The sequence below is a fragment of the Bemisia tabaci genome, chromosome 10 (genome assembly GCF_918797505.1).
Source record: "Bemisia tabaci chromosome 10, PGI_BMITA_v3".
Lineage (NCBI taxonomy): Eukaryota > Metazoa > Arthropoda > Insecta > Hemiptera > Aleyrodidae > Bemisia > Bemisia tabaci.
In genome coordinates, this window is record NC_092802.1 from 30723075 (window position 1) to 30735697 (window position 12623).

At 36.2% G+C, this 12623-nt stretch overlaps 2 protein-coding genes across 3 annotated transcripts in view; both read left to right on the forward strand.

The window, feature by feature from the left end:
- The first annotated feature begins 713 nt into the window (after positions 1–713).
- Positions 714–6819, forward strand: LOC109030942 (proteasome inhibitor PI31 subunit). Its single transcript, XM_019042184.2, has 5 exons — positions 714–931; positions 1977–2126; positions 3358–3602; positions 4409–4603; positions 6513–6819. The coding sequence occupies exons 1-5, from the start codon at positions 794–796 to the stop codon at positions 6667–6669; spliced, it is 885 nt and encodes a 294-aa protein (XP_018897729.2). The 5' UTR covers positions 714–793; the 3' UTR covers positions 6670–6819.
- A 2764-nt stretch (positions 6820–9583) lies between these two features.
- Khc-73 (Kinesin heavy chain 73) overlaps positions 9584–12623 on the forward strand; it is a 114396-nt gene continuing 111356 nt past the window's right edge. The window contains exons 1-2 of one of the 2 annotated variants that reach the window (XM_019042104.2): positions 9584–9980; positions 11223–11313. In XM_019042104.2, coding sequence (XP_018897649.2) covers positions 9929–9980; positions 11223–11313 — 143 coding nt within the window. In that variant the 5' untranslated portion in view covers positions 9584–9928. The remainder of the gene's footprint in view (positions 9981–11222; positions 11314–12623) is intronic. The other variant, XM_019042105.2, reaches the window with a different exon arrangement.

Sequence of the window (12623 nt, forward strand, 5' to 3'; positions counted from 1 at the left end):
TTTAGAGGAACTAAGTATGTAGACATCATCTTGAGTGAACTCTCAAAATAATCAAATTATTCCGGTGGTGAAACTCTCAAACCACGTATCTCGTTAGCGGTGTTTAAAAATTTCCGCTCCTATTTTATTTTTTCAGAGAAGAGCAAATAAAATCATCCCTTGAAGTTGTCATAGAATTTTCTGCACACAGAGAAGAACAATCACGGAAATTTTTAAGATTTGACGTTGAATAATTTTCCTTTTAAAAAAAATCAAGTATCACAAGAAGTCTGCAATGTTGCAAACTGAGGTACGTTGTTTGGGACTTTTACCATCGATTTAACTGATTATATGTTAAAATAATATTATAGACCTTCAGTGAATACACAAAATTAAAAGAAGTTTCACTTCGACTTCGATCGAGACTTCAATCAATTTCTTTTTCATTTCTATTTCGCAAGCGGCAATTATTGGATCGCGAAAATTTCTGTTAGAATATTGCCGCGGCTCTATAGAGTGTAATAATTGTAATATTATTCATCACGTGCTTGGTATTAACGTAAAGGCAGAGGATTGTTAGAAAAATAGGAAAGTAGGAAGTTCTAATGAGCTCGCACTTCTTAGCTGTATATACAATTGCTAAAACGCTAATTGAAGGCGCTTTTAATGGCGCCAATGAAAACTCCGCGCGCGCGCTCTAGCAACGGCAGATGAAACTTGGGATGTAAACAATGAATGTTTTGGTTTTGTTGTTAGCGGCGAAATAGTTTTCGTAATATTTCGTCACTGTTAGCTGATTAATATTTTGCAAATCATGGCTACATATTTCGGTCTAGATCTTATGTTTCATATTGTCGAGAAGGATATCTCCAAGAAAAGTGATGTTCTACTAATATTCACCCACTGGTTGTTGAGCAGGGAAGGTTTCAAATGCATTGGTCTCGGACATTCTGTAAGTTAACCTTAAAAGTCTTTCTTGTTTTGTGGGTTGAAACCATTTCTTTTAAATTAAATACCTTTAATTTTTTTTTCTTTTTGTGTAGACGCTAGTCTCTATTAGTTTATATCTTGTTTTAACTCTATGATCCTCGGGTTTATCTCACATTGCATCATCCCATGGTGCAACGGAAGACAGCGATTCGCCAAATTCTCTTACTTACATTGTTAAAGCTCGCGTATCGTATATTCAGACGAACGTCAAAGTATTGTTTTTGTCACCACTCATCAGGGGTGCCATCTGACTGCATGTAATAACCTGTTGAGTGGTGGTAATTCAGAGCTAATCAGAGATTGACGTTTGTCTTAACATACGATGCGTGAGCTCTATATCCTCCGCGGCAAGATTATCGATGTTATGGCAGAGCCACAAGATAAGATATAGGCCTATCTTGACCATGCAATGGATCACAGTTTGATGTCTTATCAGGTTGCTTCTAACCTTCAATTATCAGGCCACTGCTCAGGAAAGAATTCAAGAGTTGCACTAAAGCAATTTTAAGCCTTCTTGCAAGCTGTTTGTGTATGAATATAAACCCGAAATTTTACTGTTGCAATAACTGGCAGAATTATCATCGCTTTAAACTGTACCCCCTCAATAACGTAAATTGCAGTCATCATCCAGTGCGTCCAACGCAGCAAAATTAACTGTTTTTTCGAACAACTTGCTTTTTTATCAAAAGATATTTCCTAATTATTTGACCCTGGATGTTTCTAACCCTTTTCCCAGAAGTCTCCTTAATAGTCATCAAAGTCTCAGTACTTTTTTCTAATGTATATGGGGGTCTAATTTTACAAAGGATTAGCAAAACTGCATCTTATCGGAGATATAATCGAAAGTTATGTTCAGTATTGGCTGCATAGAAGATCATTATGGACTTAATGAAATGACAAGTAAGTTGACAAGAGGAAAATAGGTTAACTGTGCAAAGTGTTCTGTAAAATTTTCAGGTGGATCACGATCACTGATTAATCCTATTTAACCGTCTAAATTGTTTCAGGAAACTTTTAAAGGAGATGAGCCAACCAGTGATGTTCCTCCAGATGGCTGGAATAAAGATGAAACTTACGCAGTACGTTATCTTAAGGATGGCGGGCTTTTCATTTTACGAGGTGTCAAATCCAATGATGATTTGGTTCTCAACTTATTGGTGAGCATCTGTGAAGTTTCACAATTTACAATAACATCTTCAAACTTAGAGGATAAGACTGGAAAGAAATGTTCAAAATTGGAAACATTTTTAGTAACTTGATATGCGAAAAAACTATTTGCCTTACGCAAACCTAAAACTTCTGCTCTTGTAGAACGATGGTGAACAGCAGTCAAAAATGCTCATGAGCCCGGAAAAATTGTTGTTGTAGTTAGATTTAGATGAAGGTGAAGTCTTAGTTCATTCTTTTCTGGAATCTAAAATAACTGGTGTTGGCATATGCCTATCTCTAAGAAACCTGTAAGTATTAAACATTAGAGATGGAGCATTTGATGCATCTGGATAAATTTTTGAGATAGACTAATCTGTCATGGTACAAGAACCAAGTAGCCAGTAAATTTTGAGGATTCTGATACAATCATTGTGGCAAATCTTACTTAGACTCAACTTGAATCAAAAAGCGACAGTCATCAAAAATTCGCTGAGCAAGTCAAGGTCGATAGATCTAGGTGGGTCCATTAGCAAGATGTTCTTTGGAATTTCCTGATCTGGGGTCGAATTCCCCTGATTTGCAGTTTCACTCCAAATATCTCCCCAATTTGCGTTTTTGCTGCCACGTTGCATAGTTCCTCCCCAATTTCCCTGATCGGGAGAACAGCTGAGTGGGACAAGCCAATCGGAGGAATCTGTTGGCAATGCGGACAGCCCTCACCCCCGATTTGCAGAGATTATCACACTCAACTTTTCTAACAGACTGACCTAGATCTATCGACCTTGGAGCATGTGAAAGTGAACATACTGAAAGTTGTAATTGGGTGAAGTATTTATCTTTAGTAGACAAGGTATGGTCAATTACAGTTGTAGATGTTTGATTATTAGGTACTTACAGTAAAATTGGAAAAATCTGATAAGATCTTAGGTACAAAATTGATGGAAACCTTACAATCATTACCTACCCTTTCTTTTTAATATTAAAGTTGAACCATTTTTGCCACTATGGCCTCAACCAATTAGGAGCATGGCGTTTTATTCTGCTGCTAGTCCTCTTTTTTTGTCTATGGTTAGTTCAAAGACTTTTTAAGTATTGATAAGATCGTTAATTTTAAATACCATCTCATAGGAGTTTTATATCCTCTGAATTAAAACGCCAGTCATTGATTTTATCGCACTGGCTCGATTCTATAAACAAAATCATCTTTTTATTAAAATATATTTCTCATTGTTTGTACAGCGAGTCTCAGATCTTGAGGTTGCATCAGTGGCTGTTAATGTGAATGAATCAGTTGGTGAATTGAAAGGTAAAATTGAGGAGATGATACCGAAGCATGCCGAGGTTTTTTCCACGCTTCAAAAAGAACTCATAGACCCTGTGAATCTAAAAACAAGCAAAAGTGCGACAACCCAAACACAGAAAGAAGATGCTGCATCTACAACATCAACTTTAACAGAACCTTATGGAATACCTGAAAGGCGTGGGTAAGGAAATTCTCGTTTATTGTTACCTCCTTTCATTCCTTTTACCTATACTCATTGTTAATGAGGATTATTTTTTGAATTGATAAAGGGTACTCTGCAGTGGCGTGGCGTGAATTGTGATACATCGATTGTTATGCCATTTAAACGTATAGAAAAGGATTGATAATCAGGGTGTTCGCAGCGAACACCTCAATAATCGATTCTTTACCATAGATTTAAATGGCATAACAATCGATATATATCGAAATTCACGCCACGCCACTGGTACTCTGGACAGGTATTGAAATTTTGCGATTTTTAGGTAACTCTCTGGTTGTTGCACCACCTTATATGGCTTGCTTAGACAGGATTGCAGGCAATTGCCTCTGCAAGGCCAAGAACCTATCATATACTTACATGAAAAGATCCTTGCAACTTCGGTTCGAAACTGTATAGGACAAGAAAATATATAATGAGAGGAAATGGTAGTATGCTGACACTATTTTTCTAGATAATAACTGCAGGATCCTACAGAATTTCCTAGTAATACTGCAAGCTTGCAGGCCTGATGATTGCAGGCAATAGGTGCCAGGTTTTTTCTTCTTGCTGCAAATGTCAGCAAAATACAGGCCACACGATTCTCCGAGTTATTTTCTGGTAATACTGCAGTAACTGCTGATTTTAAAGACATAAAACATTGTGTTTAGTAAATTAATGCATTTTCTATCCTCTCAAACAAATCCTAACAACTTTGTTCCCGCCTAGGTATTTTTTCATTTCAATCAACTGCCTCCTGTATTTTCCTAATTCTATTTTTTCTCTTTCAGTGGTTTCCCAGGCCTAGGAAGACAACCTGATCATTCTGATCCTTTTGGTGTCAGGCAACCAGGTCGTTCAGACCCGTTTACTGATCCTTTACGTGTTGGCCGTAGTGACTTAAATCCATTGGCACGTGGTGGGGGTATGTTATTTGACCCTTTTGGACTTCCAACTCAGCCAAATTTCGGCGGAGGTTTCCCAAGGTATTTATATCTGAACCATATCCACTTTCAAATTTGTTAATTTTTTTCCAGTTCAACCAAGAGAAAACTTTTCTTTTGGTGATAAAAAAAAAAAAAAAAAATTGTGCTAAAGTTAAAAAACGTTGGAAACATTTAAATCCATTGGTTTCTTCAGATCTTTAAAAATATTTGAATATGATTAATTTTCTTCCACTTGAAATCACTTGAGCCATGGAGAAGCAAGCCAACATACTTGCATATTCTTTAAATTTCTCTGCTACCTAGGATTTGTTCAGAATAATCAAAGAAGCCTATGGAAATTGCACACTGGGCCAGTTGCGCTAGTAACAGAATTGTATTTTGATGCTTGACTCTTGTAGATTAGCCAAAAATAAGAAGATCTGCCCCAACAGCATCTTTCTATGTTCAATATTTACCGAGATATCGTCCTTTGAAAAGTCAGGTCTTTCGAAGCCGAGTTTTCAATCGAGTTTTTCAAGCCGCGATATCTCGGTTAATATTCAACGTAGAAAGTTGCTGTTTGGACAGATCTTATTATTTTTAGTTGATCTGCAAATTAAAACATCAAAACACGATTCTGTGACCAGTGCAACTGACCTTTTTACAGAATTTTCTGAGATGTAGAGAGATTCTGTCTGCTGCTTCTTTGTTATTGTGGTTCATGTAGTTTCCTAGTTGAAATCTTTAAAAGAATATGGGATTTAACTGGAATCAGTTTAACTGCGTCAGGTGTTGCACAATTTTCTCGGATGTTTCTTTTTATAAACTTTGAAGTGGGCAACACTAACTGTAAATTTTGTGAGTATATTCTTCCTAATCTTTTGTAAATTCACAGGAAGTTTTAAGATATTGTATAGTTTAGTTCTCTTCTCTATTAAGGAAATAAAATATGAGAGAAAAGAGGGCACTATGAAATGCTGATTGGCTGATTCTGGTTTCATTTTTCCAAATCATGCATGAAAATTTGTAAGTCTGTCTATTGAGATGAATATACTGGAATATTTGTTCCAAGTTTACATGAGCTATAATACATACCATAAGTTTAGTCTTTCCAATTTGGTCAAGTCCAACATTTATTTACAATATTTTTCAAATTAAATTCAAGCTTTTATTCAAGGTGTAGTTCATTGTCGGTATCTTGATTGTGACAGAGTGAAATGTAGCAGAAAATGTTTTTCAAAACATCCATTTTTACTCCTTGTTGTTAATTGAATCCATTTTGTAGCATCACCAATAACCATTTTTGGAATTAAATAAAGTGTAAGAGAGGTATGGATTGTTCCAAAGCCGCACTCTTAAAAATTTTCAGAAACAGAGATAAGGCATGAAATGAGGAAAATGTGTTGGAGAGTCCATACCACATAAGTTTACACACTTTCAGAGCACGGCAGAAGATCAACTAAAGTCTAGCATTGATTTTAGTTACAAGAATCAAGATGGCAGATCTTCTGTAGCAGTCTGAAGTGTACTTTCAACTTATTTGATGTGGACTTAATGAAAAACCAGTGAAGGCTTGCAGTTAGTTACTACCTTGAAACCTTTGACAAGTTTAAAAAACAGTGGCTGGACATCTTCATAAAGAAAAAAATCCTTGGTTTTCTCTCATTAAAGTAAAGTATAATAAGAAGTTTGCAATATTAGAAACTAAGACACAAAACTTATGAATAAAAATTTAAATTATTAACACTAACTTACTCACTTTGCGAGTTTTAAAAATTAGACCTTGTGAACAATTTTATTTTAGATCTCTGTATTGCACCCTGGTGTCAATGAGTCCAGCTATAAGTATTTTGGAACATTATTGTCTAGTTCCATTAATCAATATTGTCATTGAACAAAAACAAAAATAATCAATAGGTAAATAGAAATAAGACTTAAAAATCAAACTGATCAAATGTTTTTGTTTCAGACCTGGATTTGGTATGCCAGGTGTACCGCCAGGGGCTAGGTATGACCCGATTGGCCCAGGAGGAATTGGCCCACTAGGACCAGGACGTGGAAATCGACGAACAGGACCTGACCCTGATCACTTACCACCTCCAGGATACGATGATATGTTCATGTGATGAGTCTGTATTTTTGTTTGGCCTTACTATCAGGTGTCGATTTCCTGATGGATTTGTGATCGTTAGTGCTTCGTTTTTAGCACTTTTTTGTACATATTTGTAAGATTATTTTCTAATGTTTTCGTTTCTGAATAAACTTTTGTAATTTCATTTTTACGGAAGTAAGAAATTTTAAATTCCATTTTGAAAAGTTAAGCATTTATTTTCCAAAGCGCTTAAGGCATCAGGGTAGGAAGTGAAGCTTTATCGTGACATTTTAAAGATTTTTTACTATATCTCGGTCAGAGGCTGAAATAGTTCTTTACTCTGCAAATAACTGGTTGAGAACAAATTATGAACTTTTCCTAAAAATTAAGGGCTCTCACTGGTTTTTATGTGTTTCCCCCCCTTTTTTATTTTTAATATTAGTCTCTTGCAAGCAATACAGTTTGACAATTCGTGTGAGTATCTTTATTAAATTGAAAATCAACTAAAAAATTTAACAACATTTTAATAAGCTTTCTGTGTTTACCTTTTTGCAAAAACCCAGTCTGTTCTAGAAAATTGTTGAGACCTCTTTGAAAATTGAAGGAGCCCAGAACTATTTGCACCCCTGACTTGGGTACTCATTATTCTCAGAGAAAAGTGATAACTTTCCGTTTGAAAATTCTGTAAATTGTTCAATTCAAAATCTAAAATTTATAATTTTGATTAAATTAGTGCTAAGGAGTTGCAATGATTCAAGTAGAAGAGCCCATTACATTTTTACAAGATGCAACAGGCATAATTCCACCAACGTCGCCGTAGAGACTCTAATTTAAAACATAAAAAGCTTCATAATTTCTGAAGGGAAAAGAATATTTCTTTAGATGAAAGCTGAACAAGATAAAACCTCAGCGAGAAGTAGTCAAGTTCTTTCTCCGAGCATTACAAATCTATGAGGGTCATTCAGAAATTGAGGTTCTACAACTAATATCCTGAAAATTGAAACGAAAAAATTCAATTGCTTGAAAGATACATGTTGATCGTTGTCTCAGCTGTAGAACAAGCCCAAGTGTTAGAAAATTGGTCCAGAGACTTACAAAAACACTTAAAGGTGGACTTGTGGCGATGGAGATGATCTCAGCATACCTAATTGAGTTCCTCCAAGAACCTTTGGACTAATTTTTAAAATCTTGGGCTTCTGTTAAAACTGAAAGTATGCCTAACACGTATTTCTTCAACAGTTATCTAACAGTTTATCTCCTTCAGTTGGAAAAATATAAAGTAGAGAACATGACTTTTGAGCCTTGTGTAGTTCTCAAGTGAAACAAGTCAGATTTTTCCCAGCACTCAAAATTGACTCTCAGTAATTTACTTTTACTGTGCATACAACTTCTCTGTAGTCTAAAAAGAGTAACAAAAAAGGAACCATGAGCATTCCTAGTTAAGTACACCTTCAACCTGTCAAAGTTTTTATCTCCTCAGATAAGTATTTCCATTAAGAGAAAAGTTGGATCAAGGAGGCAGGTAAGTAAGCAAGCAATATTTACAGAAATATCCTCATTCTTGATTTTTAACAATGATATTGGATTCATTCTGCTTCCTTTTTTTCAGTTTTTGCCCCTTACATCCCAAAAAGAAAGATAAAAACATGATAACTCCATGAAAAATGAAAGAAAATTGCACATAAAAATTTATACCACGAGTATTTAAGATTAATTTATATTGCAGACTATAATTTTTTACATGTGATTGCACTATAGTTATTGGTCCACTGACTGCATGTTTTAATCTCAAGTAGCACACAGATTTACATCTATTGTAATTACATGGTAAAATGATTACTGTTGCAGCAGAGTGTTGTGAATGTTGTCTCTACACTGATTGAAGGGGCTTTCTTGTTAAAATTTATTGCATTGCAATAATTGAGAAAATGTTGCAATTTTTTTGCATTGTAAATCCCCGAACTATATCACACATGAGAAACATTGTATTAATGATTTAAAATCGGCATTTATTGACCAAATGGACTTCATTTTGCAAGGTCAGGAACTACAATTTCTGGCACGCATTGGTAAAAACACTTACTTATGGGCATAGGGATAAAACTAGGTAATGGTACACTTGTTGTTTCCAAAAAGGACTATAGAGATTCTAGTTCCTAATCCTAAAACGTATAGTCTAAATCATGTAAGAATAGTGCAATTTAATGGTAAAAAAGTTGCATTTTAGTTGCATTTGGTAAAATGCAAAAAAAAATTCTCTAGTTTCATTGCACTTTTCTATCTACTTGGAATGTTGGATGCAGTCACAGCCAGGGCAAGGTGAGGATTGTGAGGTGGGTACCCATTGCCTCATTCAGGCCTGTATCTAAAATAGCCTGGTGCCTAGCGAATCTACTCAAGCGCTTTTGGGGAAAACTGCTAGTTACCCCCTAATTAATTTTGAACAGCAAATAATAAGAATCATTTTGTGGTAAAACTTTTAAAACTTTTTTGAAAAACTCACGCTTTCACTAATTTGTTATTTTTTAAGCGTAGGTAAGTTTTTCAAAAAAGTTTTAAAAGTTTTAATACAGCTTTTACTCCTTTTCAAAAATTTCGATTATTTTATTAAAAATTTTGTGGTATGCGTTATTTTCTTGATACGAAACAAAACAATTTGTAATTACACTTTATCCAGCCAATTTTCTATTTTGTAGTCAATTCCCCACGAATAACCCCCCCCCCCCCCTTAAAAATTCCGACTCCGCGCTTTCCGGGTTGGAGCAACAATGTGGTATGCGTATTTTTTTTGTACGAATCAAAACAATTTGTAATTACACTTTTATTAAGCCAATTTAATTTTGTATTCAAGCCACAAATAAAGTCCCCCCCCCTCCCCCGCCGTGAAAATTTCAGACTCCGCGCTTTCCGGGTCGGGGCAACAATGCGCAAGGCGGCATAACATTCAGCGCGAGGCCTCCGGAATCGATATTTGCCCCGCAAGCGGAAGCGGGTATGCCACACGGCGTACTGCTGCATGCGGCGTGGAGCATCCAGTGCCTCGGGTTCGGTCCTTGCGTCGAGCGTGTCTCCCCAGCGCATGAGCCTCCTCTGTTGCTCCTTGCTCGGTCAGTCAGTAAACATGGCGGATTCGCGGATAAATAAACCGTCGCTGTGATAAAGTGAAGTGAAAATCGTAACATGTGTTTTAAAATGGGTTGAAGTGGTGCATTACTCGCGCGTGTAAATATTTCGGACTCCATGTTTTGTGTTTTGTGATTCCGATTGGATTTTACGGTAGTGCAGTGTTCAAAATGAGTGATAAAATCAACGTAGCTGTCCGTGTGAGGCCCTTCAATCGAAGAGGTAATCTTGCATTCACTCCTCGTGATTTTTGGATGCTCTGGTTTTGGAATGTTCCACTCTGGAAATGGCTTTTCACAATTGTTACTCGAGCGCTCATCAAATGCTATAATTTTTTAGGTTAAGGGAGAAATCCAATAGAGGTGATATTTTGATTGGGCGTAAATACTAGCCTGCCCCTGGGTTTCAGAATCTGTACGTGAGTAACGGTGAAGTTTGGGAAGCATTTCACAAAAAACTTCGTTCGAACTGATTCCAAGGGCTGAAAGGCAGCTTGGCACAAATGTGGGTCAGCGCTGCGTCAAGTTATTTTGCTCATTATCTAAAGAAGCTTCTGGTCTCTGCGCTTCGAAAAGCACTTGTGCCAGTGTCTGAGGTGTCAAATGAGTAGAGTCCGTTTCAGATTACTTTTGCTCTTTATCCGTAGGTGCAGGTTTTGAAATTCCGTATCTTGCACACTCAGCGATAGAGGGAAAATAACCTGAAACGGATTCTGTCAACAGAGTCCTAGAGTGACTGGTTTTTCTTTTCATGTTCGTTTTGCATAATATGACTTCTCATTCGTTAAGTGAAACTAACGCAGAAAGGAAAAGCAAAATCCCTAGTAAGCTCTGATGAAGTCTGATAGAACATCCCAACCTTTGCTGTTCAGATCACTGTTCAGCATTTCGATGTTGACAATGTTAGCAGGTGCCTGGACTGAGAAGTCGTCTGGGGCATTCACTTGTTTCTTTGCAAATTTCGTAAAGTTTTTGTCAACAAAGCGTTGCCTATTGATTTCTAAGCTGTGAATTTGTTAATTGAGCACTTACAGCTGAATAGTCATTCTGCAATTTTTTGTCAGCAAGTAGAGCTCGCGCATTATGTATCGAGACAAACTTCAATTTCTGATTAGCTCTGCATTAGCTCCAGTGAACAGGTTAATATATGCAGTCAGATGGCACCACTGATGAGTGGTGACATAAACAATACTTAGATGTTTGTCTCAACATACGTTGCGTGAGCTCTACCCACTGCTTTTTTTGCTACATATTCATCTACTTTATTGAATCTGAGGCTTTTTATACAAGGAGGTTCCTTCCAAATGATTTGAAGAGTTCCTAAATTTTTCTCCCACCTTGTCTCCTTCCTTACCATTCAAATTTTTAGACGGTAGGTATCAGCTTTATTTAAAAAAAAGAAAAGAAAAAAAAAAAACGTAAAGAAAGTATTCAAATTATTTACTACTGCCTTTGTGTGTTTCAGAATTGGAATTGGGCACAGAATGTGTGGTGGAAATGGATGGGCAGCAAACGCTGCTTCACCATCCTCCATCAAACGACGAAAAGGCAGTAAAGTAAGTTACTTTTGCATAGCATTTCTTTTATTTTACTATTTTCTAGTAATTTTAAGTCGGAGTAAATAATACCGAGGAATATTCACCTAAGTGAGAAGATAATACAAGTCAAAGGATTTTTTTGTTCCTGATTTTCCCAAAACAGATAATAGGTAGGACGGGGTTTGTTACTGTTTGGGTCCAGTTAAAGCTCATCTCAATATATTGGGCAATGCATAGAAAGGGTGATCTGCCTTTAAAATGTTCTCTCTGATCCTTATAATAAAATAGAAATATCAGATCTTCTGACCCACTTTAAAAGTTTGTCAAGAAAGGCAACAACTCTAATTAGGCACATTCAAGACTTGTTTCAATGAAAACTTGCTTGAAATCTTGTCAGAATTAGTACTTCCTATCTTACTATTTTTTTCAGACCGCAGTTATTATGTGTGTCTGAAATACTAATCTTAAGGATTCTACCAAAAAGCACTTTCTTACTTTATCCTCCAGTATTGCATTAAGTATGGCTGTGAATTCAAACTTCCTCTAGGGGTGAGAGGGGAGGGGGGATTTCGAAAAACCTAAAGGAAAAACTTCAGTTAGGACCTGAAATACCTAAAACACATAAAATCATGAGAGCTAAAGTTTTTAGACTTAAAGGGGGTAGTCAAACACAAAATCCCTGTTTTGAATACAAGGGTACTAAAGTACCTGAATGTAAGTTTATTTTTCTCAGTGGAAAAAATAAAGTAGGTAGTTACGTTATGACAACAGTGAATAATAGTTATTGAGAACTGAACACCCTTGAGCATGTACTCAATTAAAGATAAAAAAAAAGTTGTAAAAGTTCTCTTTGTGACTTAACCTCTGCGTTGATCATAGAGTGTCACGTCCATTCACCCTCTCAGAAACCTTAACTAATTCATGAGTGCCAGCTTGAGACAGCATTTAACCTACATTTGCCTAAGTAACTTTGTCCTAGTCAAGGAAAATTGTTTTCATTCTTTAATTCTCCATGAACTTTCTTCATCTGAAAACTTTTTCTGGATCACATACCTACTTAGCTATACATACCTAGAATACAGTTTTTATGGGGCCTATCCACCTTCCAACTTTAGTCACAAGTAAAAGGTCAAGAAAGGCTCTTGGTGAAAGCCCATGCAGGTCAATCATGCTTACTGTAAAAAAAAGAAGAATTCATTTTTAGATAGAAAGATGAGGCCTCTGTGTGATTACCGTGTATAATCGGATTATTTTGTCCTTTCGGATGCCTCAATAAATAGATGCTACCTTCAACTTTTTTTTATCTTATGCAATGAAAAATTCCGAAT

What these genes read in the sequence shown, in the direction of transcription:
- LOC109030942 (XM_019042184.2), top strand. Translation starts at nt 794, where the DNA reads ATGGCTACATATTTCGGTCTAGATCTTATGTTTCATATTGTCGAGAAG. An exon ending in GCATTGGTCTCGGACATTCT is followed by an intron (nt 932 to 1,976) that starts GTAAGTTAACCT and finishes AAATTGTTTCAG; the next exon opens with GAAACTTTTAAAGGAGATGA. An exon ending in ATTTGGTTCTCAACTTATTG is followed by an intron (nt 2,127 to 3,357) that starts GTGAGCATCTGT and finishes TTGTTTGTACAG; the next exon opens with CGAGTCTCAGATCTTGAGGT.